This window comes from Labrus mixtus, chromosome 18 (genome assembly GCF_963584025.1).
Source record: "Labrus mixtus chromosome 18, fLabMix1.1, whole genome shotgun sequence".
Taxonomy (NCBI): Eukaryota; Metazoa; Chordata; class Actinopteri; order Labriformes; family Labridae; genus Labrus; species Labrus mixtus.
In genome coordinates this window covers 12,051,131-12,078,186 of record NC_083629.1, presented here as the reverse complement: position 1 = coordinate 12,078,186, position 27,056 = coordinate 12,051,131, and the positions used below count along the sequence as shown (strand labels likewise).

General features: G+C 42.2%; 2 protein-coding genes across 7 annotated transcripts in view; both read right to left on the bottom strand.

The window, feature by feature from the left end:
- LOC132993375 (regulator of G-protein signaling 6-like) overlaps window positions 1-11,492 on the bottom strand; it is a 46,284-nt gene extending 34,792 nt beyond the window's left edge. For 2 of the 6 annotated variants that reach the window (XM_061063183.1, XM_061063185.1), the window contains exons 1-2: window positions 10,944-11,492; window positions 7,822-7,918 (exon numbers count right to left, since the gene is read on the bottom strand). In XM_061063183.1, coding sequence (XP_060919166.1) covers window positions 7,822-7,905 — 84 coding nt within the window. In that variant the 5' untranslated portion in view covers window positions 7,906-7,918; window positions 10,944-11,492. The remainder of the gene's footprint in view (window positions 1-7,821; window positions 7,919-10,943) is intronic. The other 4 variants (XM_061063181.1, XM_061063184.1, XM_061063182.1 and 1 more) reach the window with 2 other exon arrangements.
- Window positions 11,493-14,928: 3,436 nt separating this feature from the next.
- The window catches only part of LOC132992818 (signal-induced proliferation-associated 1-like protein 1), a 35,058-nt gene continuing 22,930 nt past the window's right edge, over window positions 14,929-27,056 (bottom strand). The window contains exons 8-21 of the mRNA XM_061062327.1: window positions 23,150-23,729; window positions 21,987-22,261; window positions 21,610-21,867; window positions 21,364-21,507; window positions 21,111-21,262; window positions 20,891-20,973; window positions 20,270-20,682; window positions 19,202-19,390; window positions 18,719-18,881; window positions 18,123-18,324; window positions 17,687-17,836; window positions 17,412-17,529; window positions 17,093-17,171; window positions 14,929-16,906 (exon numbers count right to left, since the gene is read on the bottom strand). Of these exons, the coding sequence (XP_060918310.1) occupies window positions 16,763-16,906; window positions 17,093-17,171; window positions 17,412-17,529; window positions 17,687-17,836; window positions 18,123-18,324; window positions 18,719-18,881; window positions 19,202-19,390; window positions 20,270-20,682; window positions 20,891-20,973; window positions 21,111-21,262; window positions 21,364-21,507; window positions 21,610-21,867; window positions 21,987-22,261; window positions 23,150-23,729 (2,950 nt within the window). The 3' untranslated portion in view covers window positions 14,929-16,762. The remainder of the gene's footprint in view (window positions 16,907-17,092; window positions 17,172-17,411; window positions 17,530-17,686; window positions 17,837-18,122; window positions 18,325-18,718; window positions 18,882-19,201; window positions 19,391-20,269; window positions 20,683-20,890; window positions 20,974-21,110; window positions 21,263-21,363; window positions 21,508-21,609; window positions 21,868-21,986; window positions 22,262-23,149; window positions 23,730-27,056) is intronic.

Sequence of the window (27,056 nt, the reverse complement as noted above, 5' to 3'; positions counted from 1 at the left end):
GCCTTAGATGCTGCTCCCAATTTTTGGGGCTCTTTTGTGATATCTTGCACATTAACAGCATTGTTGTGATGTCCTGTATTGCTTGCTCTGTCTTCAATTATTTAATGTTTTTTTACCCATCGATTTTTGTAAAGAAAAACTCACCTTATATCTTATTTAAGATTCTCTCCTTCCTTCTCATGTGTGTTTATTTTTCTGTGCAGTTATCCTTTCCCCTCAGTGTTTGTTTGTCTTTGTGCCCAGTGCCAAACTTTCCAGACTTTTCTTTCCCAAAATGTCTAGCTCTCCCATTCTTAATCTCTGCTTAGATTTTCCTGGACCTAACATTTGTCTTTTCCTTTGTTTGTTCACTCTTCTGTAACCCTGTGTACCAAACACAGGCATTAAACGACTGTTTATGATTACGACCCTTCTCAGTCAACGCGGTGGAATCCTCTTGTCAATTTGTTTTAAATCAGTTGTTAGTGATTACTGCTCAATCTCTGCGAGCTGCTATAGGACAGAAGTTCTTTAAGCTTTTGCAGTCAGTATTTTTTTTAACAATACACCTTTTACAGCAAAAAAAGGTCCAAAAACCTCAACCTAATGCTGGGACATTAATCCAGTTTCAATTTTGATTTGGGCTTCCCACGATCATGAAAACAAGATAATCGAGATTAAATGATAATGGTGCATGTTTGGTAAATGTTTCAAACTGTTTGTTATATTTTGGCTACAAGAGTACATCACCACTACCTCAAAAACATAGTTCATTTATTTGTATTTATTCATTATTGTTATCATTGTTATATAGTTTTCACTATTTTCATTAATAGCTTGTTGAGAATGTTAAGTTCCCTAAATGCATGTGAAGCAGGTGTTGTTAAATCCACAAGTAATCATGTTCAGTAATCCTGATCTCAATATCAATCAAAATAATGGTGATTAGGATTTTTGCCATAATTGAGCAGCCCTTCTTAACTTCTTACGGGTGTAGTAAAAGATCGCCTTTATCGGCTGAAGAACCAGAGAAATCTCTGAGGAGTTGGAGGAGAACAAACCAGGGCAAAGAAAGACGAGGGAGTACTTGACCTGGTCAGAAAAGAAACCAGCTCCAATCCTTCATCATAGTGCTGAAACGCGTCCATTGTTGTTTTGTATACGCTGCTCTTACCCAGATGAAGGAAACTTGAAGGACATTTAGTGTGCTGACTTTTCTGTCTCTTTTTTAGTCTTGTTGGGGTCGTGGCACCTGAACATGTATTTACTGTTGAGTGTGCTCCTTTTTTGTTGCTTCTGTTAAATTTGCCTTATTCTCTTTTAATCTTCCTGTATTTATACAAACATTTATCCATGAGGATAAACCCCTTAAGATGAACCATTTCGTTTTCATGGGGTCCTAAAATAAATTGAAAATCACAACATTACAAACATAAAATAAATGATGTTATCAATACACAGGCAAACTACAAAAAACACATAGACAAAACGTGAAACGAGAAAGCGTTACAACCTCAAGATGGTTTAAATGGCCTGTAATTTCAAAATAACAAAGTACATGCTGATGCAAACACAATCTGTATAAATATAAAGGATTGTGACAGATGTATCACTACTTGATTTGACTTTTCTAAGCACAGTCTTCACTTACAGTCTCTGTTGCCTTGAATATATCTGTTGCTAAATAAGCGACACAACCATGTTGGACTGGTAAAGCCTGTTCTTGTTTTGTGTCCTATTTTTTTTCACTAATTCAGTTTGTCAGCAGTACCGCGGGGCTACAGTTAGCCCAGTGAGGCACTTCTGTCAAACTTGTCAGATTGTCACTTAAAGGCACCTACGACCAGCAGCTTTTAATACAGTAACGTCAGAGCGTGTTAATTAGTATTTACTGTCGGTGATGACACAAGAATTTTTTCTTTAACAGCATCATCGACAGCATTTTAACCGACAACAGCTTCCTCCATGATGGTAATAAACATCAAACCCGGACAGTTAATGGAAATTTTATCCGATGTGGAAATCCTCTTTAAGTCTAATTGCTGTAATCCTACACTGGACATATTTCTAGCATTTTCCTCTGATCGGCTGTGCAGTTAGTCGGCTGAGTGTCCTGCAGAGATGCAGAGGTTATTCAGAGTACAGGAGGAGGTAAAGTAAGCTTCCAAACAGCCTGAGATTAGTCGGGGACTCGGGGGGGGGCAGCATTCTGCCAGCAGAATCTCCTGCAACCAAAAAAACACCCTATTTTACATCACCGATATGCATATGCAGCTCTTTCCTCTGCCCCATTATGGAGCCTAAGAAACAGTGGCTGCATTATTTAATGTGCTGCTTTAAGAGCACACTGTCAGCAATGTGCAAAAAAGGGAAGGACACCAGCAGAGGCTCTGGCACAGGAAGGAGTTTCCTCACTGGAGAAAAGCCTTTTATTCAGTCATAGTGATTCTCTATGGAAGAGTCGAATAATCTCAGAGCACTTGCTGCCAAACACTGTGAATTACTATCCAATTATGATCTGCTTTCCTGTGAACTTCCAGGATTTTCACGTGTTGGTCCTTCTGCCTAGAGACGAGCCAAAACACAGCACAGGAGTTGGTTACATAAGAGTTAGCGCTTTACACTGTTACTGTTGTTTTATCTTATTGACCCAACCAGGAAGGCAGCCCACACTGGCACTTAGCATGCAGGCACTCAGGCTTCAGCGTGACCCTGATGCTTCAGCCCATACCAGCGCGGCAGATAAAGGCACCCAATGGTGCAAGTGGTGACGGTGTTAAAATGCTCATATGTGATAAAAGACAGGGAGAGCTCATCCATACAGCTGCAGGTTTGATATCCACAGTGTGAAGCCGGACTGTGTTATCTAAAGTGCACGCAGGAACAGCCAGTAGTGGACAGGAGACACCTTGGACTTTAAAGAGGGGAGATATAGCCTCCAATGGCCCCAGGAGGGGGCAAAGTTTGACTCATGGACGGCAGCAAAAAGACAAGCAGAACTGGAGCGATCCAGTCCTCTTGGCCGTTTAAACCTGACCAGCTGTCAGTCCATGCGGTGGTAGGAGAATGGACAATTTAGGAAGCTGTTATTAACATCAATTTCATCTTCTCCTGCCACTTGAAGGAGAATCAGTGTCTGTCATTTTATACAGATTTCCAGAATGGCCACATCATCGGCATCAGTCAGTGTGGACTGAACTCCCTTTGTGTCTGATTGTTAAGCAATCAAAACCCACCTAGACAAGCAACGATGGTTAGGGAGGTTAAGGAGGCTTTAAAAGTGATTTCTTCCTCTCCCATCACTCGGGTTACATAAAGGCAACATCTATTTCATCTGGAGGACAAACACAGATGAGATTACTTGTGAAAGTCACCCCATAGCTCCTACAGCAGCAAACGACCACTGTCATGTAACACAACAGTGTAATGATCACACAAATGCAAATTTAAAGATCTGTCAAACTGACTTGGAAATATGATGTTTTGTTAAAGCAATGAAAGACATGTCATCTTTATGTTCCCATTCACATCCATGCAGGGATAAAAATACTAAGGGATGATAGAAACTGTGCATGACATGAATAGATGAACGGGCGGATATGATGTCTCAGAGGACCAGATAGTTTTCTAAAGATGGAACACTTGAAATGAGCTTCAATTATTAATTAGCAAGAAGCAGAAGAGAAGCTGAAAAAAGGGAATGGAAAGGGGGGGGGGGAGGTAGTAAAAAATAATTACAAGACTTCAGCCATGCTAAAAGCTCTGTTGTAGCCCCAGCAGAACTTTAGAACTTAATGCTAATTAGCAACGCTAACATGCTCGTGATGAAAATTGAAGGCCATTTTTAACGGTACAATAAAAAAACATTTTACTGTCCCTGTAGGGAATGCATCTTTGTTGGATAAGTGAAAGACAAAATGTGAAAGTAAAAAGGTTTTGTTTTCACTGTTATCAAAGCTAATGATGTAAGATAGCTAACATTTTCTATTTGGTGCTAAATACAAAGATTATTTTCTAGGTCTTTGGTCAAAACAAAGTGCCGGTATTTAGGTATTTATGTGACAAGTATTCATTCCACCTGCTGCTGTTTTAGGAGCTCGATGTAGAGTAAGCCTGCTAGCTTAAAAAAATCAATGGTGTCTGTATGGATTGGTAGGTTCTGGCTGTTTAGTGATAACTAGAAAAAAGAAGAAAAAAAAGACAGTTAGCAGTTGTAATGCCAGATTCCCATTTATGCTACTTCCTGTACATGTTTGTTTTTAGGGTGATATTGTTTACTCCAGCATAAATGAGCAGATTCAACAAAGTTATAACAGGGAAAGCAAGATGGAGAGGCATGCTAAGCAGCAACAATTTATTCATTTTCCCTAGCATGTGGTATTAGTGGAAGTTTCAACTCTGTTTTTGCACATTTACATTTAATCTTTCATATTTAAAACTAGTAATGCTAAGTTAAATCCTGGTTGTATATATTCCCATTCTTAGTTTTGATATTTTTAGTGCTTATTTACTTTGTATTTAATATTATATTGTGTTTAAATTTGCTGATATTGTGTTTTTTACTCATATTGTGTGTTTGGATAACCTGCTGCTGTAACGCCACAATTTCCCAGTTTGGGATCAATAAAGTAATTCTATTCTATTCTATTCTATTTCACAACAAAATCCAGAATACAAGAGCCTGAACAACAGGACATAGAGCCTGTAAAGCAAGAAGGAGATGCCCGCCACAAGCAGGGAATGAGCAGAGTCAGCAGGATTTATCCATTGAAGTACGTGTAACTGACAACCCATCAAATATTGACTTTTCTGTCTGGATCAAAACGGGGAAATGTCTTGCTGTTTTAGGGCCATGCCGCTAACGAGGCTAAAAAGTGAATTCCACACACTAATTTGTCTTATACTGTAGATTGGGCTGCATCCATTTGCTAGCTAAGAAAACGTTGGAGTGTATTGAGCTAAAGAATGACACAGTAACATCCAAAGGCCACTGACACCAAATAGTACCTTTGAACCTACAGTCATGGCTCATTACTGATATTTCCCCCCAATGGCTCCTAAGACTTATCTAGATGACAGTTTTGTGTGATTGTAACACAGATATTGTGATTATCATACCCGCCTTCAGGTATGAGTTGACTGCAGAGGATTATCCTGTCAAACATTTAATGACCTGAATAAAAGAAAGAGGTGATGCAGTAAGTATATTTCACTTGCTCTGGGTAGGACAGGAGTTGTTTCATCTTTAGGGGACAATTAACTGTGTGTCAAAAACCAGGCAGCCACGCAATGCAAACTACAGTCCTTAATCATAGAGAGGAAAGGGGGAAAAAATCGAGGGATGAAATATGCTATCTATTAATTGTTAATTACAACATCAGAGCAGTTAAGTAATCTCGCTCCACAGCTTAACTGCATCTCCCAGCACAGTTGTGCTTCACATCAAGGTCTAAGGTTCTCTTGGTGCCACTCATATTCATCTACCCGACTTTTTCTGTCTGGTAAGCATGCCAAATATAGCAGGCAAAAAACCCCCAAAAACAACAGGATCAGAAGCCTGTGTGTGAGTTTGTGCATGCACGGTATGTGTACAGCGTAGTTCTGCTCCTCCAAAATCCTCTCCACATATTCCTGAGAACATTTTTGCAGCTATTGGATTGTTTTGCTTCACATCTTCTTTATCGGGGTTGAAGAGAGACAGAGAGAGAGATAATTCTGCAGCAGCTACACTGTATGAACAGAGACAAACTCCTTCCACCCTGAGCACTCAGCCTCTCTAATGGATAAATACATCACACTCACCTTTGTCTAACTGCCTACACAGTTAACTTAATAGTTTTGCAACGGATAAAGCAATATTTAAGCTGTTTCAACTCTTACCTGCTATATATTTCACACAGGATCTGCCCACACTTTGAAATATTTTTATCTCCTCACCCTCTTTGTTCTCTCAGTAAGATGCTGATATCTTTCCGCTGACAGCGGCTCAGGCCTTTGGGATAAAGCTGACAGTGTTTTCCCAGGCGGCTGAGCATATTGGCGGCCATCTGCCTCTCTGCAAGCAGAGGCTTCACACCACGCCAGGCTGCACACCCACAGAGTCCAGACCAACAGGCTCACTGTCCTTGGAGACCCAGCACCTCTCTACCGTTTGGCCTTTGTGACATCTTCAGCTGATGCGCAACACTGAGGTTAAATATAAGAAATTAGACGCGAAACCAATTAATTCAAAGTCAATTATGTTAAGACCAGAAACGATTATTTCCTTGGAGGGGAAAAACAATTTCCTCACTGGTTTCAGCATTCATCCTACTAAAACTTCAAACCAAAGCCAGATTTTCAAATCAGGAAGGCCGGAAAACATCCTGTCACTCTCAGACTCGTCTGTCTCTTGTCACTGCAAATGACTTAAACATGAAATGATGAATGTTTTCCTCAGGCGGCATCCTGACAAGCAAAAACTAGCCTTCTAAATGCATCGCCTCCAGGCATGTGTAGCATTACGTAATGAGGCTCTGCTGTGAAATCCATGAAGATGCCTTATGCTACATGCAAGCACAGCATGCTGTCGGTGCAGCGTGACAGCTTCTTATGATACATTGAGCATAATGAGAAAAGTGAATAAACAATGAATGCTTCAGCATGTAGAATAGGAACACAAACACAGAAAAAAGACACAGCAGTTAGGGGTTTTTGACAGCTATGAAGACAGGGCTTTAAGGGCAGATACCATTTGTCTCATAGCACTGTTTGGGTTATTGATTATCATCCCTTGATTCCTGCCAGAGACTAAAACTGCTCACTGCCTTCCTTGCAGCTTCAGTATTTAAAGCAGACTAGTGAATGTATGCTACCAATGCACTTTTATTACTGCTTGAGCTGCCAACCATTGACGTTTGATACTATTTTCATAGTGTACAATACCTATAGCAGCAGCAGCATCATCCTGAGTACAAGTTTCTGAGTACAAAAGGGATTCTGACAGTTACTTCAGGTGAGCTGCAAACTGCTGAAAAAGATGGTTTACAGGAAACTCTGCAGCAACACGCCTAAAAGAGAATTTTAAACACCAGCGAGCCACTGCCAAGATTTATTTCACAACCTGTCTCGCCCATCGTTCCACTAATCTGTTTACGCTGCTTTATAAAATGGACACTCATTAGACTGGGGATGCAACAACAGATTTAGAAGAGGGGGACAGGATCTGTCAAATCTGTCTTGCTTATATTGCGCTTTTTCCCCGCAGTAGATCCTGTGGTTTGAGTCTGATCAAAAGAAGCCTTTTTTTTTAATGTAAGTGGGCTGTCAGTGTGCTGGCAGAGAAATAATAAGCTATTTGTCAGTCGAGGAGGAATAACCACCAGCTCATTGGCAGCTTCCATTCCCAGCCCTGGAGAATCAGTTGTTTCCACCAAACGCTGAACATCTTCGTAATTAACCACCAATACTGCAAAACCCTCTAAATTCTAAAATCATACAGCAGCTATTGAGAATGAGGAGCCATAGGAGCAGGATAATTACCCTTGACATTAAAGGACCTCTCACAGGCCAAACTCTCACTGATGGGACTGAGAGCTTATTAAAATATTGGAGGGCTTACGTTTACTGGGCTAGTGTTGCTACAGGAGAAGGTCCTGACAGGGGTAAAAGGACCGGGAGAAAGAGCTCTGTGCTTGTTTCAGCACAGACTTTCTGACACCCGACAGTGAAACCAGTGTGTCAGATACACACTGACGAGGACCAGTGAGCTGTCAGAAGCCTGTCTGTGGGTCATTGCCTCTCAGCCAATGTTTCTCCCTACATATAGGCCACATACTGTAGCACAAATAGAGTCAGCCTTACCTTTCTGTACACGATCATATTCGGGGAGTCCTCCTCTGGATCAGTGGTGCCCACCCCTGCCTGGTCTTTGGTCCCCTCCGCCATTTTTCACAACGTCCTGTCAAAAGAACATATTGAACTCCATGAATGCCCCAATCCAATATACAGTGGAACAACACAAAATAGGGTTTGATAAATATCACTTAGAATTTCTATTTCCCCTGGAAACTGAAAATTCCCCCAGCCCTTTATCGTTATGACATTCAGCCGTCAAAATGTATGCTGCTGTCTTGGAAAGCAGACGCCTGTCGCAGTACAGACAGATAAGAGAGCTCAGGTAGGCTGATGTAAGATGAATACTAACTAAGATACAAAGTCAAACCCGAAGCATCAAATACCCCAGTGGTTCTATATACTAAAAACAGTCACCAAGGGATTCATGAAGGAGTATAGGAAGCTTAACTACTGTAATGGACAAGATTTGAATAAGAAAATGTTTTAGCTGTCACACCTGAACACTTGAAATTAAATGTCAAAAACTAGTCGCCAAATAGCTTAAACTCGGCTACTTAAATGTGGTATTGACACAGTTCCAACAGGTAGTGTTGGCTAAAAGGAGGGGATACACCGCTTAAATAGTAAAATTAAAGCTTGGGTTAAACAGTTTTGGTGTTACGCTAAAAGTGGTTGGACAAACTGATGAAATAAGTGTAAGTAAAAGTGGCAGAAGAAGTTGAAATGTTGTGAAAAGCAAGCGAACAATTGTAGAAATAAAGTGCTAACAATAATTTTCTGAACTAGCAGTTATGTTGAAAAAGCTAACAAAACAAATGTTGGTATAATAAGCTAATATTTAGGGATATAGATAATTGCCATTACTTAACTTATTTTCATGAATGCATTAATCGATAGCTTGGAGTGTGACACAGAATGCTGAGATCTTTATAAAGTCTATGGCATTAACATTAGGAATAGTAAGCTAGGTAGCTTACGGTGATGGTTGTCGGTTGAAATTCCTGCAACCCCACATGATAGTGCTCCCAATGTTACCTCACTTTGACTGCAGTAGTATGTATAGATTATTCCATCAGTATCCCCTACAATCAATGCAAGTGATTACTAAAATAGAATCCAATTTAAAATCATTTCAGCTGAAGCTCTGAGTAATTAGCTTCAGCGTATGATATTTATATTTTCCAACAGAGTTCATCACCCTCATGTGCCTTGAATGGCTACTGCGTACTACCTGAAGTTTTGTCATTGGGGCTTTTCACAGAAAAGCTCTTTCAGCCAAGAGCATAAAAACCTAACCAAACTTTAAATATTTCACAAAGTTAACTGTGAACTTAGGTCTAAGTATCACAACTGGGCTATTTGGATCGGTTTTGTAAAAGATCATATTAAAGGTTAGCATATTATGTCAGTGTTAAAATCAGGGTTCATGGACAGTTTAGCAGGCAGAATTCTTAAAGGCAAGAAAGGAGTGTTTCTACAGTCACTTAATATGTTAAAATAAACTTCTGTGTTACACAGATGAACACTCACTGAGGTGTTGCTGAGATTTAACTGTGGTCAACGCTAACTCTGTAGTTGTTTTATGCTTAGCATAGTGATTATTGATGACTCTTCTGGGATCAGTCCTATAATGTTAACTTTTGATCTGATAACATTCCCCACATTAACCCTGCAGGCGTCCTCCTTTCATTGAGAGCTGCTGTTTACTGATTTATTTACAACCTCTACAGAGTCGCCACGTCTAAGTTCAGCCTGTCTCCCCCCTCCTTCTCCCTCATGAGAATTAATTCTGCTTAACTAAGGATTTTCATAGCCGGCGCTGACCACTGGGCTTCAGCGAGCCTCCTTAGCCCCAAATACCCTTTGCCAATGAAGTCTCCTGTGTACATAAAAAATGGTTAATCCATTTGTTAGTTCTACTATTTTCAGAGGAAGAGGGGAAAAGGAAGTAAATTACTCAGTTTAACACATTCATACTTTTTTATAATTTATAAACGCAAAAAAAATGAACAGCTCACTGGGACCCACTCACTCTCACTACAGCTATTTGTCTTAAAAGAAGAAATGTGAGGCTGCTGTTGATGAGCAGTGCATGTCAGGCACAATATGAAATCTTCATAAATAAACTGAACTTGTAACACACGACATCTTGCAATGGGCCAGCTGCTAGAGGGGGATTTGAAGTAGGTCTTAGTTGAATTATGTAACTGAAGCAGTTTACTATTACAAGTCTGATCATCTGCGGAAAATAGCACCAGTATAGAAAAATGATAATGTTAAAATGCAGCGTGCAACCAGCACAAAAGCAAATACACAAGGTGGTTTTTGTGACTTTTGTTGAACACTTCAATCTACTACACCACGGAGCATAGTGATGCGCATGATTGAATAAGTAATCATCCGCTCTCGCCTCAGTGTTTGTTATTGCCACCAGAAGTGCGGAGTGCAGTGCTCCCCATTGGCTAACACATCTGTGCTCTTTCTCAGAGTCTGAACACATTAGACAGCTAATCTTTGCATCCTCCTCAAGGGCCGTATAGGAAGGCAGGCAGGCGGTATGGATTACATAGCACCTTACTAACAGTGATGTGGCAAAAGGTCCCATGTTGACAGGGAGCTGTAATTCTAGAGAACAACTTCCTCCAAGTTGAGCTGCTCAAGCATGCAAATCAAACTCCACAGAGGGCCCCGTCCAAGATGTGAACTGAAAGCTTGTGTCAGAGTGAAACGGGTGAAATACACACTGTATACACACTGTGTTGCAGAAAGGCAGCCAGAAAGGACCAACATGCCCACTTGCAAAGTACATGTGTGTGCCTATTCCCATGCACAAACACAAGTCCAAGAACAAATCAAGCACCAATTTATGAGGGAACAAAGGCAGGACTTTGAAAACACACACACATACTCACAAAGCAAAGTCCCCTGCAGTGACTCAAATAAACAGGCCAATAGACGCCCAGTCATCTGAATTAAACTGGCCGAGAGTTCACACACAAGCATGCACAGAAGAAGCCCGGTGCACCCAAAGCAATACCGACTGTGAGTTCAGTCACAGCAGGCGAGCAGCCCGATGCAATGCAACATCTGTGACACCTGACAGCTGCAATCATTGGAGCTTGTATTACCTTAGAAACACAAAAACGCCTGGTCCACTCTCTGCACTCCCCCCGGTCGGCTCCCCCTTAGCAACAAGCAGTAGGCAGGTTCATGGTATTATTAGCAGAGGGACAGAGTAGGGGATGAAGAAGACTGGGTGATGAAAGCAGTGAAGCAGTGAGGGAGAGAGTGAAATATAAAAAGAGAGAGAGAGAGAGAGAGAGAGAAGCTGGCTGGTCTCTGCAGTAGTCCTCTATTCCTCCTCCTTCTCCTCTTCTTCTTCTCTCTTCACCAGTTCTGCCTTGGCCCAGCAGTTCAGGAGATCCTCACATGTGTGCACCTCGTTCATCCCTCCTCTCTCTCTCCCTCCGTCTGCATGTGCTCGAGTGGAAGCGCAAGCGAAAGAGTGAAAGTGTGTGAGAGAGAGAGTGAGAGAGAGAGGCAGAGAGAGAGAGATGCTGTGCAGTGGAGAGGGGCAGATCAAGTTGAAAAAAAGGGGGAGGGATAAAGGAATTAGAGAGAGTATAAAGAGGAAAACAGAGGGAGAGATAGAGAGTGTGTGTTTGTGTGTCAGTGAGAGAGAAAGGGGGGGGAGAGAGAGAGGATGCAGAGAGAAGAGGAAATGAGGATAGAGGGATGCACACTGCAGCAGCGCCCACCGATGCTGAAAATAAGAAACATTTCATTAGAGGATATTGAAATGCTAATACAAAAACAAGTTACTGTTCCTGAACACACATACACACGCAGGCTATAAATACATAATCCAGAGTGTTTGAGCAAACAGCCTCAGAGATAATGATTTTCTATTCCCATTCAAAAGAGTGTGTGAGGCTGCTAGTATCCTTCTGCAGGCTATGATCCAAAGTAAGATATCCGCAACTTTTATTTCTAATCTTTAAGCTTTCACTTCATCATATTCAGAAAAAGAAAATCCTGTTAGTGCTTGAAAAATGGCAAACACGCATTGTGTCTCTGTCCCCGCTCTTGCATGTTCTCCTTCTCCGTCGTTCCTTCCCTCGTCATTGAAGCTCTGGAATCATTCATGCTTAAATGGCAACCAGAACGAATGAACTTTTTTTCTTTTTTTTTCTTCCATTCCATAAATGAGATCCCACAAGCCCCCCGAGGAAGATACTCCAGAAATACACGGCTTCAGCCAATTTGTGAATACATGCATGGAGAGTGAACACACAGAGACGCACACACACACACACACACACACAGATGTTTGTGTTGGCAGAACCAGTTCACCAGTTATCAAGGAAGTCTCTTGCGTTCTCATTTCTTCACTGTGTTTTCTCTCTCTTTCAGACGCTGTGTTGTTATCTAAGCAAAGGTCCTGACTCTGTAAAGGCCCTCACTGCTTTTGAAAATATCTGAGGTGCTTCAAATATTCCTCGCCAACATAAAAGACCTCAAATGAATGAGTTTGTTTTTTTAAAGTCAAGATAAACACATGAAGAGCAAAAATCTTGGTGTTGGAAAGTTCAGATTTTTTCTTCAGGCAAAAGCAGATTAAGTCATAAAATATGAACTCAATTTAAACCTGCTGATCTCTTTTAATGTGGTAACCAAGGGAGACCGAGGTCATGCACACGACTGAGTGGTGGCGGGCCTATTACATCATATATTTGACCGTCAGCCCTAAATGCTTACCCCGTACATTTCTCTAATGGGTTTCTATTTCTACAGCACAAGAGCAAAACTGTATATTACAACCCCCCCATGAAAGTGTGACCAACACGTTCACTTAACATTTACCGTTTAAGATGAACCCACCCATCCCCCCTGATTACAACAAACCACACACTTGACCCACACTGCACTGACCTGATCAGCATATCTTCCCATGAGCAGCTCTGGCATTAAGGAGTGATCATTAACAAGGTGACAGGCAGACTGTCACTTCTCTAATCTGCTATAAGAGGGGCAGCCCTCCTGTAATCTGCATTAATGCTGAATTATGCCAGAGAGCCCTACTGACCACACACACCACACAGGCTTGTATTCAAAGTGATTTTTAAAGAGCAGTGTAGGCTATGCAGATGTTGCATCTCAACATGTGTTGATGCAGAGGGGACACACATTATTTATGGGAAAATGATCTGAAGGACAAGCTCACAATTTTTCTGTTTACATAAATGTTCACACGCTCATTTGACTTTGGGAGGGACATTGCAGTTTCACCATACTGGACATCTCCATCTTATTCTGTGTGACACATCTGAGGTTCAGCCAAAGCTAACACAGCCTGGGTTTCACAAAATCAGTAAGTGATATTAGTATTTTTTTCTTTTTACAAGAATTTTCCTATTTTGAGCCATGCAGCCTGTCTTTGTACCTATAGCATTGTTGGTCAGACAATAGCTGAAAAAGCTCAATTACCCGTTTGATGGATTGCCATGAAACTAGTGAGAGATGGCCTATTCCTTAGAGGAGCGCCTTCAGTTCGTCTGTTTCTGGTGAGGCTCAGCTAAAGTGTAAATAAAAAGTTACCTCGCAGCTTCACTCTGGCTCACTCACGTCAGCAGCAAAAGCCTGAAAAAGTAACACATTTTCCATTAAGGAGTCATGAGTTCATCATGCACATATGAATAAAATGAATATAGAAATAAAATTAAAAGTAAAGATGCAAGTGGCTGTTTGTTCAGCATATCAATACTTTTTGGTTATAACGACAAAATCATGCAGAAAATGGAAGCACTAATTGGCTGTCGAGAAACGCACCGCATCAAGCAGATTTAAAATCGAAAGTTGTTGCACTTGCATTAGTTATTTACTAGAGTGTAATAAATCGTAATCAGGTTACCGTCGATGGGAGGAGGGTCATTGCTGAATGCATTGGGCTCCAACTGCTCCGTTATCCCCTATGGTTATCCCTGCATACACCTGAAAGGCCAGCTGATGTGTGAATTGGTTAATACTTTCGTGACTACAAACATAAACAGGAACACTTAAGTCTTAAGCTCGAAGTAGCCTAGTTTTATTGTTTTTGAAGAATAATGGAATGAAGAAATCATTATGCATTTCTCCACTGATAGTCACAAACAGGACAAAAGTGCAAAACTGAAAACTGGAAATTATTTATTTTATAACAAAAAAGATAAAAAGGCGGTGTAGGCAAAATAGACAAAATACAGCTTTTTTCTGAAAAAAATCCAACAAAAAAATCACAAGTAAAATCCACAGGGAGAGGCCACAAGGAGTAAATGAATACATGAACACGGTAAGGTTTGCAGAAAGGAGGGAACACAGACTAGCAGAGGGTAATGAAACACTGGTGTGACAGACAAGACGAAGGTGATGAACTGATTGGGGGAGTCCGAATGGAGGGAACACAGACAAGAAACACTGGGGACAAGAACTACAAAATAAAACAGGAAACACTAAAGGTTAAACATGGAAGTAATACAATCAAATACACACGAGGGAAACGAGCAACACGCGAGAAGAACAAAATAAAACAGAAAATTAAATCAAAACACTTAAAATAAACAAAATACCAAACTACAACAAAAAATCTAGACATTATTTCAAATCACATCTCTTAATGGACAGTTTGAAATGTGCGAGAAAATAAGCCGGTCTCATTGTCTCAATCTGCTAAAAAATTGTTTTGCAGTGTAACTTTAAGTCTGCAAGACGTACTCTGGTAAAATTTGGCTCCTTAATCGTCCCTGTCTTCACCCTGGCGTCTCTCAGGTTATCTTCATCCATCATTCTGTCTGATCCTGGCTCTGTTTCTGTCAGGTTGACTTCTTCATGTAATCATGCCTAAGTGGAAAAACAGCAGCTCAATGTTAATCACAACACAACAGCAGGGGCAGACACCTCCTGCCAGGCCACTGGTGTCCATTTACTCTGAAATGCACTTCACATGACCTCAGCAGGTATATTACTTCTGTTGTTGTATATTCAAATAAGATTGAATCTTACCTTAAATATTAAAGATGATGTTACTGGTTGGAATATTATATCTGCCATGTTCAAAAAACACTCAGTGAGTCGAGGTGTATTTCAACAAAATATCTTTAATAGATATAAACTTTTTTTTTTGTACACATCACAGCTCAATGGAAACAGATTCACATGCTGTCACACATGTTAAGAATGAAGGTGCAGGGGGTGATCTGCTGTGCTAGATGCCAGGGTCTGTTTGGTCTGACTCTAGCTTGTGGTTTTTGTCCCGTCTTTTCCCAATGTTTCTCTCTCATATTGATCCTCTCCACTAGATCCGAGCCCGTTAGCAGAAATACATCAGAAGTTATCTTAAAAAATAAGAATGAAGGTGCAAATTCTGATGAATATCAAATTCTCCGTATATACAGTCGCACAGGCTCCAAGTACAAAAGGAAACGGTCATGAGGCTTAAATAAGGTTTTCATCTTGAAATATACACAGCAAATTTCCGGTTGGGCTTTATGAGCAGATTTACAGAAAAACTCTGTAACGCTGGAATTTCCGGTTTCACACACTACCTTACTTTCATATAACGAACAGTACCGATATAATCTATGGAGAGAGTTTAGGATCAGATAAGGCCTCACAGCATGCCATGGGTGGAGAAGAGGGGGGGGGGGGGGGGGGGGGGGTCAGTTCCATGTAACATTTTACATGTTGTCAAAACTAGGTTGGGCTGTCAGTCAATCCTACACTGGAAACAGACTGTTAATTATTATTCTGGAACAAGAGCTAGCTTTCTGCAGTTGAAAGCTTTGTTTGCATTTAAAGGATAAATATATTCTCTCACATAAGGGGGTTGATCATTATAAGTATATCTCTTAATGCATCTGCAGTCTTTTTTTTTCTCCACCACTACCTTCATCATAAATACTCTTTATAATATACCAAGGGGCAAAAGTGAGAAAATAAATGCTAACATCAGATATTTACAATAATGCAGTGAATGCTCAGGCTCCATCCGTATGGCACCAATATTGTTCTATTTTTTTTTTTCACAATATATAATCTTTTCATCAGCTTGTGACCAGAAGTCCTTTTTTAAGACTCACTTGCTTTTAACCCATGAGAAATTATACTTTGAAATCACGTGTACAATCTCATTACATAGGTTCTTCAGACAGACAACACAGTGTTTTTTTTTTAAGTTATGTGCTACACAAAGGGTCCATCTGTCTGCGTGTACCAACACAATCTGCTATGAGGAAAAAAAGCATAGTGTCCTATGGAGGATGACATCATCTCAGGTAGCTTATTTTCGTTTGATTAGAAATAGAAGGAATACTTTTTTTCCTCTGCATTGGGATTATTGATGAATGTTTAAAGAAAAGTTAATAAACAACACAGTGTCACTTAGTTCTTAAAAAAGTGTCTACCTCTTTAACAGGCATCACAGGACTGTTTTCACCATCTCTCGCATGGGACGAACACAATTCAATTTGTGTTGGAGGTTTTTAATTGTAAATCTGTTCTCTTATAATAAGGTTAGCCGGGGAGCTAAATGGGAACAATAACTTTGAATCCCTTTACGTTGGTTTCAACATCTTGCTCTCTCTGACATGCAGGGATCCCAACAACCCGCTGAATTAGACACTTTTTATTTTGTGAAATGTAAGGAAGGGAGTGCATGCTGATTTAAACACAGTCGCACCCTACTCTTTGTCTTTTATTACCCTTGTTGTGTTTTGTTTCATGGTGATCAAACCACAGATCGACGAGGCTGAAGGAGGACGATGCTGTAAGTCCATGTTGGCACTGGTTTGTGAAAGCTCCATAGAACAGTTAATGTTGTGTGAGTTTTCCTTAGTGATTCTGTTGACAGAGTTCCAGTTCAGTGTGAGTAGTGGTCAAACTCCCAATGCAGAGCAGTCGGCAGCCGCGTATGTCAGTTCATGTCAATGGTGTTAAAGACCCACTCTGTGAACTTCTTGAGCTTGGCCGAGGCGCTGTAGGACTCCTCCAGGAGGCGCTGGTTGTCCTCTCGTAAGCTCTGGATCTGAACCTGCAGCGACGCCTTTGCATCCTTCTCCTGGTAGTGACAAAGACATGAGTGAGCAATGTGATGCTTGATCTTGACATTAAAAATAAATTGGAAAAGAAATTGGAGAATAAATCTGTTATATTACGTATTGTAGATCTAAATCTGTCTAAGTGGCATTTACGTTGCGCGTGATTCAATTTTCCCTCTTCCGATGCTCACTCTTATATAACTCACCTTCTTCAAGTCCTCCTGTAGTGTCATCACCATCGACTCGAGCTGGTTCACCTTCCCCATCAAGCAGGCTGGAATCTCTCTGAGAAAAAGGACATGTCGGACATTAGCTGGAACATAATTGATTCTTCAGAAAGAAGCTGTAGAGGTTTTTTATTACAGCCAAACTCTACAGATGCTGATTTGACTGTTAAGCATGCGGTCGACCACAGTGGAGGTTTAATTAGTGATATCAGCTGCAGTATTCCATAGTGCAGGACAGGACAACAGTGGATTAAAGCAAACACTGTCCACAGGCCATGACCTGATCGAGGCCTCTTACCCTGGGGAGGGCAGTCTCAGCGGGGCTGCCTGAGGCTCAGCCTGCTGGGGGCTGGCAGCTGCAGCACTCTCAGCCATGGAGCTCTCCTCCTGGGCTGCCAGGAAAACCAGCCTCTGCTCTGAATTTAAAAAACAAAACATTTAAAAGACATTATTAAAACATAATCAGACCAACAGTGCCATCTTCTGGTGAGTTTTTCCACACCTTCCACTGACAAGTAATCAACCTTCTGCTCCCCTGATTTGGAGGAGGAATTGAAAACAGCGTGTGCCTACCCTCAAATGCCTTAGCAGCATCTACCAGGTGGGCCCAGTCAAGTGGGGCATCTGCCCCTGAGTCAGGCAGGGGCATGAGGGCAGAGTCCTGAAGTTGCTGCCTCTTCCTCTCCTGCTCCAGCTCGGAGCTCTCTGGGGCCGACAAGTCTCCTGGGACGGAGAAACAGCAGAATAAATCACACTGGAGAGCTTTTGTATCCCTTTTCCCCTGACAAAAAAACAGAGGTACTACAGCTACACAGATCATGCTTCCTTTAAATTTATATTCAATGTCTTAAGTGATGATGTTACTGTTGTTTTTTTAGATTATCTTAAGACTTACTGTGTATTGCATATCACATAATTCTGCTTCATTACGATTACAAAAACGAGTCAACAGGACAACATGCATCATAACCAATTCATACATGATCAGCTATGAAAACCTTACACTCACCCAGGGATTTGTGTGATGCTCGGCGGCTTGCTCCATGGCGTGCAGTAGGTGAGCGTGGCATGGTGGAGCAGCTGAACAGAAGGTCAGTGGGTGTGTCTCGCTGTCCGCTGGAGGACGTCTCCCTCTGCCCGCTGTAAATACTCTCATCTGAGAGGGTCCTTTGCAGGGAGCGCCGTGTGGGCAGAGGTCCAGGAAACAATGGCTACAGATAAGGATCAAAACAAGACATAATTCAGGTGAGACAAAGTGCGAATAAAAGCAGATGATGTATTTATTATAGTTGAATTTGCTCTGCATAAGATTTTTTTAACAACTTGGAGGAGCAGAAGTGTGTTTCCACCACTGATCTGTTACTTACTTAACCATCAGATGATTAAATATTACTTTTGAGTAACTACTTTAAAAGTTTATCCCTTTGTATGACTTACTCTTTTAACTGTTCAGCTATTAGTTTTAGATACAAGCATTTATTGGGGAACTTTATCAATCTACAAAACCCCTGGAAGTACCCCACAGTTTGTTTTCATTGTGGGTTACTGCGTGCATGTGTTTGTATCAATGCAGGCAGCCAATAATGACACAGCATTTCTCAGTACCTTCTCTTCAATCGTAGTAGGTGGAGGGCTGTCAAGTGTGATGAGCTTTTTCAAGTCTTCCTCCAAGCTCGACTTGGCAGTGTGCCGCTGGGGGGACTGGGCGCCTCGGAGGTTGGCCCTGAGCTGTGGCTGACCACCCAGTAAACCATCACTCTGGTGCCGTCTGGAGATATAAGGGTTAGAAGTTAGCAGTCAAATATGTAACAAAAAATGCCTAAAATTAAAGGTTATACGTTCAAATCTACCCTCCACCCTTTGGACCAAACAATGACACATATGCTGCAGGAAATAAATAATATGTTTAAACCACATGGTGGCAGTGTTGGACTGTTAAAAAAGCAGGACTACTAGGTGAGCTGTCCTCACTCAGTCATCTAAACAAACAAATACTTCTAAACTGAACAATCATTTTCATAATATACACTGCAGGAGACAGAAATTTAAACATCCACTGATGTGACGGAAGAACTATCCAGATCTTACTTGCGAGTGCTGCCAAAGTCCACAGAGTTGACGGTTCCCCCAGGCTTCCTCCAGCCAATCAGGTACTTAGAAGTGGCTCCTTGTCGAGGGTAGAAACTCTTGGTCCCAGGAGAGTCCTGGGATGTGGGTGAGGTGGCCCTTCCTGCTGCATCGTCTTGTGGGGACATCGGACTCCCTGATTGTCCGGAGCTGAGTGTGATGCAGAAAAGGGGAACGGGGTGAGAGAGATGTTTGTGACTTTTATATTCTTGCTAAAATGTACACGTACTAAGAACAGATTTTAAGGGCCGCAAAAGCAGCAGAAAAATAATCTGTATTTGTTGGTGGATTTATGGTTTAATTTGATATCAATCACTGAATAATTAACATGTTTGATGAAGCATTACGATATTGAATTTGATTAAATTAATTCCACCAAATGGTTGCCTTTCTTCTAGTTCAAACTGAGTCACTCTCTAAAAACCATCAGTTAACCTGTTCTATCATGACTTCTCTTACTATCCCTGCAGATGGGATCAATTGATATACATACAACATAGGACACTGTGTCCTTTCACTTGTTTGCCATTGTATTCAAATTCGACTTCTTCCTAACTCAACATAAGAGCTTAAAATTCAAACAGAAAGTTTTGTGTCTGTGTTCGACCTCGCCGTGTGTGCACATACTTTAAAACAAAGTTGCCTATATACAGGTCTGGTGGAGCGGAGTTATTTCTGGCTGAGCGCAGAGGAGAGGGAGGAAAGCTTCAGTGGATTCAAAGGAAGTGGGATTTAGAAGAGGGGGGAACAGTGCTGAGCTCACAGTCTGCATTACTCGAAACTTCAAGCTATGCCTCGCTTTCACGGGCACCCATGACGGGATCCATACAAATGCAAAACCACACACTCACACTCATGAGTTTTTTTTATCCTTCCTCTTTCCCTTTGTTGATGTCAAACCACAGACTTTTGGAGCCAGCCAAATATATATCTGGTCTACAATGAATCACTGTCTGTTTAATGAAACATTGATGCAAGAGCAAACATTCCTGAGCTGCCTCCAGCTGACTGAAAAGAACATCAGCACACCTGGAGTGGGAGGCGGCGTCGCTCAGGCTGTAGGATCCACTATCAGGAACAAGAGCAGTCGGACTCTTTGCCGGGATCTCACTGCCGCCGATGGCGACCAGACTATCTGGTATTGGAGGTGGAGTGTCTATGGCCCTCTGACCGCCTGCGGGGTCGTCCTGCCAGGGAACTTTGTCTTTGGCCCTGAAGGCACCGGTGGAGGAAGCTGTGCTGCTCTGTGTGGCAGTGAAGGAGGTGGCATCAATGCCGCTGTCGGTGGAGGTGCCCTGAAGATAGCCGTTGAGATCGAGATCGCTGCGCACACCTGAACGTGAGCCAACTTCGTACCATTTCTCATCACTGTGGGCGGAGCTGGAGGCGTTGCTAGAGAGTGTGTTGCTGCTTGACTGGCTGGATGAATATGGACCATCCGACTATTGAGAAAGGAGAAATGTAATCATTATTTTAAGATTTGTTTTTATTTCTGTTTAAAGACTGAGAGATCCCTTGATTCTAACATCATCTTGCTATCATTACTTATAGATATCATATAGCTCTTAATTAAAAGCTGAGATCATTACCTGACATGACATAAGAGGAAGGACATCACATGCAGTGTTTTGCTTGATGACTTGGGCTAACCTTAGTGCCTTTGTTTGGAGATATGTGGCCGGTCTGCTCAGACAGCTGTAGACGAGGGATCACTGCCTTTGAAACGCCACCTTCTGTAAAAAAAGCAAAGACTTATGGGTAATGAGGTTTGCAGACATGTGATAGCAAAGCAGTAGTCATAGCCCACAAGATGTACTACCTATCCTCTACTGAATTCTATCAATAATTCTAAGATATGAGTTCCTATTACCTTCATTTGTTTTGTCCCCGGATCTGCCTGCCGCTTCCCCCTCTCCAGTCCGGGACCATCCAACACCAGAGCATGCTTTAATCCCATTGGCCCCCTCGCCTGCCCCCTGCCTCACAGAGGACACAGGGGACTGGCAGTTGTTGTTATTAAACCTGGAGGGTAGATGAGGAAGTTCATCTTTGTTGTCAGGTGGCGCAGCAGGTCAATTAAGCACATGTTCACCCATAATGAGGTGCAGAAAAAAAAAACTTACCCATCAGGCATGGACTTCTGCCTCCAGTGGTTGGAGCTCATGGTGTCTGTGTAGGAGAGGGCGGCAGGGGAATTTGTGTTGTGCATTGTGCGTCCCATCACAATGGAGCAGGCCAGAGCATAGTTGTCATTCCCTGGGGAATATCTGTATCGATGCAAAAGTACGTCATTAAAGATAAAGTGTACACAACAGCCAGACAGCTATTTGTCCAGGGTGTCCACAAGGTAATAACAGCAGGATATTAACCTTTTGGGGTTGAGGGGTCGCCCGTCACTGGACACACTACGGGGCATAGCAGCAGCGTTGCGGTCGCTGAAGTCTGAAGGCGGGGCTTTAATAAGTGTCCCACCTGTGCCAGCAGCGCGGGTGTGAGGGCTGGATGAGGTGCGCGGCCACTTTGTGTTGTTGTTGGCAGGGCGGAAGGGGAACTTTAACTCGTAGGGCATACCTTCTTTGTGGTTCTTGTAATCCACCAGTGGCATGTGGTAGATTTCTGAGCAGCCTCTGTTGAGACACGACAGGGTAACAGACAGAATGCATTACAACATTTTCTTTTAAACGCTACAGAAGACTGCATTAAACAAACACACCATTGCATCTATTCATCATTTAATCCACTCTACCTGCGAGGTGTGGAGTCTTCATGCGGTGGGATGATCACAACTTTCACAGTAACAGAGGTTCTGAGCAGGTCGATCATCTGCTCGTGAGACAGCGAGGCCACCGACACCTTGCAAATCTCAACCAATCGGCTGCCCTGCCTGAGCCCGGCCTGCCAAGCGTAACCATACGGCTCCACCTCTGCAACAATGCCCTCAAAGTTGACGTGGAAGCCCAGCTGGCCCAGGGCATTACGGCGCAGGGTCATCTCTGTGGTCTGACTTCCCTTGGTCAAAAGCTGAAGAACAAAAAGAAGAAAAAGAAATGCACTGAATATAAAACTTCAGTTGTCTGGTAAACTGCTTTCTATAGAGGCTGACACACTTATTTCAATCACAAAGTATAAAATGCTAAGCAATTTAATTTGAATTATTCTGCACACTCCCATGATAATTGGCAGCCATTAGGCAATCTCTCTAGCTCTTCCTCTCCCTTTGCGAAGTCAACAGTAAACAGTAGTTAGCACAGCCTGGGAGCAGAGTTCCAGGTAGCTACATTTTTGATGCACATTATGAAAACCACAATAAAACCACATTTTAAAAAAGCAGAAGAAAAACCACATTTGAACAGAAGAGGCAGCAAGCAGTGGACAAAGTTGCCTATGTTTTCTACATAAAAAAAAAAAAAAACTAGACGGCTGCAGTAACAGAACAATATGTCACAGGCTCCACTAAAAAGCCCAGCCTCACCTTCACCGCACTGCAAACGCCAGTAATGATATCAAATCATCAAATGACTATGTACGCCAAGCATGATTTAGAATCATGGAGTTAAGAGAACAGCTGTGGCTTTTCGGTGACTGTATAATCAGTTGCTGCGCCCTTATGTTGCTTTAATTACAGCGACATCACTTAGTTCTAATTTTTAAGTAACTTCTGTCAAGGAAGTGGACAGATGTTCTCATTCATGGAGCTGGAAGTCAGTGAAATAGGAGAAACTTTTGAAAGCTCTTCTTTTTCAGATATTCTTCACTGGCCCTGATTATGTTAAAATGTTACTGGTTGTTTGATTTAGAAATATGTTTTCATTGTTTTCTGTATTAGTATTTGATTGCCAGATGTTAATCTAGAATGTAAATATAATGAGAAAATAAATATGCATTAAGGTAGTCAGAGGCCCCACTGACCTCCAGTCTTTTGACCACCTCTCCAAAGTCTTCCGTGTTGTTATTGATGGAGCGCAGTGACACACTCTCACCACGCTCGTAGTAGATCTTCATGGAGGCGGGGCTCCCTGTCGACCATCCAATCACGTCACGTGTGGCACAGTTGAACACGACCGCTTTGGCCTCCTGATCTAACAGGATGATGAAGTCGTTTGAAATGGCCAACAGGCATTCGCGTTCAGCACCGGCCACCTGATCTTCAGCGTGGACCTGCCAGGTCACCGCCCCGAGGCTCCGGAGCTCCGCCCCACTGTACGGACGCACCTTCTCCCGTCGCTTGTGAGCCAGAGAGATAAAGGGGAACTTTCCAGTGGGTTCTACTGGAGTGCTGGTCACATGACGTTCTGCCAAGTCCCTCAGATACTCCTGCCGTGTACGTGTCGCCATGGCACCGAACTTCTCTGACTTGTGTGCTGCGTTCTCAGCGTTGATGACTTTGCCCAGCAAGAAGTCCCTGAAGACAGTGGACTTCGGGAAGGTCACACCCTTGGGGATTGGCGGGCCGAAGGAGGGGACGTCCTGGGAACGTGTTACAGCCACACTGCAGGAGGAACAAATAAGGTTAATAGAGAACAAACATTACAGTCCATAGCTGTGAACACTTTTATTTTAGACCTATTGTAGTAAGAATCATTGTTCAGCTTGTACTTGACTCTGTGGCAATCAGACTGCTACTGTCTGGAAAGTAGACAAAAAAAGAAATACTCTTTATATGTATATGTGCTTAATACATAAAATTAAAAGGCATTGCAAACCTGCTCAAAACTACATATGTTGTGCGTCAATGCAGCCTGATAGAATATAAACAAAAAAAACAACAACATTTTGGCTTGGGATAAAAAAGGTTCATTCTAATGTCAATCAGCACATGAGTTTATAAAAAAGAATAGTAGAGACAGGTACTGTTGTCTGTTTCACTTGTGAGTATAAAAGAGGGCGTTAGAATTCCTGCAGGCCTCCTCTCCTCTTGTTACCCTCTGCTGCTCTTATTCCCTCTGCACACAAAGGCCATCCTTGAGTTGGATTTCTATAAATTAGTGAACAGGTGCATGTGAGAGGTGAGAGGGTAATGCTGCCTCGTACCTTTTGTTTATAGGAGAAGGGACACATTTAGCGTGTTTAAGTGTGCCTTTAAACTGGATTAATTGGCCATTTGAGAAGATGCACTTGGATTGCAGAATCAGTTGGTAGCATGTCTATATCCTCAGTATGAAGATTATATAAAGGCTATAAGTTGATATACACACAGTCAGTAGCATATACATTAAAGCTGACAAATTTGTGATAACTGAGACATGTCTTGTATAAGCTGAAGTGATAGTTTCGTCAAGTCTCCATCCAGTCCATTTAACAGATAACACCACCATCGCCTGTAGCAGAAATGTTGCAAACCATGCCTGATTAAACACCGGCGTATAAATACTATACATCCAATCACAGCTGACAGGCCAGCTCCCAGTGCGGACACGCTGCCACTCTCTGCTACATCATGCTATGTGGAAGCAGCGCTGCAGCTAGAGCTAGCAACACAACAGCAACACAAACTGCCAGCGTTTCCGAAACAAAGGTTTAGTTATGCAATCTGCCTTGCTGGCCCCGTGTGACTTTGAGGCAGGGGTTGAAAGCAGCAGATTAGCACCCACTGGCCCCAGGCCACTCACTCCTCTAATGCTCTGGTCTGGCTCAATATGACCTGAGCATTATCCAAATCTCAGAAGCAGGCAAAATCAGGCTATTAATATCTTGATGACTCAACAAATCCTTACACACTTTTTATTAATAGAGATTAGAGAAGTACAGACAGTCCAGTATTGACATGGGTTTACGCAAGATAAAAAGACACAGTTATATGACACGGTGACAAATATCAAACAAATAGTAATCTCTCTGAGGAAATGTAAGTTTTAAGCCAATGTGTTTGCATGTAAGAATCTGTGCAAGTGCTTAGGTCGAGTGTGTTTGCAAATACGTAATAAGTGATCCGCTGACTGAGTTGCAAAGTCAAATCCCTGAATTTAAACTCACCACAGCCTCCAAACACAACAACAAACACCCATTACTTACCTCCTAGTTTCACCAAAAAGTAACCATCCTCTTCAGAGTACTGCTGCACAATATGCTGAATCTTTAATTCAATTAACAGCAAAGCAACATGAAAGTTTCCTGGATGAATGATGACTCAAGTCTGCTCTGTAGCTACAATCCGAGACTAAGCTGAACACTCAGGATGGTGTGGCAAATCCTTGTATCCTTTCCTCTTGAAGTTTTTCCAAGCGACCAGAGAAAAGCATCCATGGAGAGATTTGTGACAAACAGTCAAGAGTTCAGTCTTGACATGTGGTGGCTTGAATACGAGAAGAAGCAAGACGTTGATAGTGCGTCTGTTTCTCTGGGTGGGGTTGCTGGATTGTCCTTAAGCATTCGGTGTCCCTCGCCTCTCCATTTCATCCATCAAGCAAACCAGGAGAACCAGCAAGTTTACCTCCATCTTTTCCCAGAGTGTAAACAAAAAGATGCCCCCTTTCGGCTACTTGAGAAATTTAAAGGAATGTGTCCACCAGTCGATGGGGGTGGAAGAGCTGGTCGAAAAACGTGCAAAAAAAAAAAAGGGGGTCAAAATAAATTAGCCCAAAGTTGAGACGGGTGTGATATCAGAGACAGAAGCGTGGCCTGACCCGTCCGCTCCTGAGAGGGACTCTGTGAGCTCTGAGGGGACTCTGCTCTCAACAATCCTCCGCGCTCACATGCATGTCCGGGTGAAGAGAGTACTTCATGTGCATGCCGCTAACTCCTTCAGACCATTCCGGCTCACGCTGCCCAAAGGCAAAGTGGCAGGGAGGGGGGAGGAGAGGGGAGACGGGTGGGGGGGGAGGCTTGTATTATAGGAGTGTGTGAAAGAGTGAGCCTTTGAGTGGGTTAGTGTGCACGAGAAAAGCGTGTGTGCATGTGTGTAACTGTGTGCAAGTGAGCATGAGAAAGAGGTAAAATGGAGAAACGGGAGTATGAGGGTGAGAGGGAGCAACTATGTGTTTATAGTATCTGTGTATGCAGAGCGCACAAAGTGTGGATGTGTGTGGTGGGGCAGCCATGCAGAAGTGTGAACAACACAGAAATGCAGTCTGATCGTCACGAGGCCAAGAATAAGCCAGAGGAGGAGACGAGGAGGAGATCGGCCATCATTATGACAGCTACTTCAGTGCTAAGCTATTCTATTTGACTATAATCAAACAAATTCACACTTATGCAGATACACAAACACAAACATACAAAGTCTAGAAAGACATTGCAGTCACACAAGAGGCTTTTATGTTTGACCCATGCCTTCCAGTCAATGCTTTTTGTCTTAATGCTACTAAAGCTACCTGCATTAAATCAGTACCGCTAGTAGCACTAAAGACGTGGAGCTTTTAAGGGTCCTATAAAAAGAAATGTCCTGAAATGTGAATTGAAAATCTGATTTTTATTCTAAGTTGCTACAGGGTTTGGTTAGTCTGGCCCACTTAAAAATGTAATTAGTCTCCTAACTCTCAATATATAGTCGTATATAGCCATAGCTGGTGGGCTAACCTTAACCTCAGAGTCACTCACAGTTCCACATTCAGAAATCCTCTCGGGCGCTAAACTAGAAACCTCTCCAAGGCTTTTTGTGGGCTGTCAGATTCTTTCAAACCTGTATTTATCCAGGAAGAGGTTTTGTTCAGCACACATTTATACACACTCACTTTTTTCTTTGCTTCCTTTTTGATAACAAACACAAACCACAGAACAAGTATACACGTGTAATAACAAACAGGACCATGATTCCACCTGTACACATTTCAGTTTAGTGGGTTGTACTTATTGTTGAGCTTTTATTTGATTCTGCTGC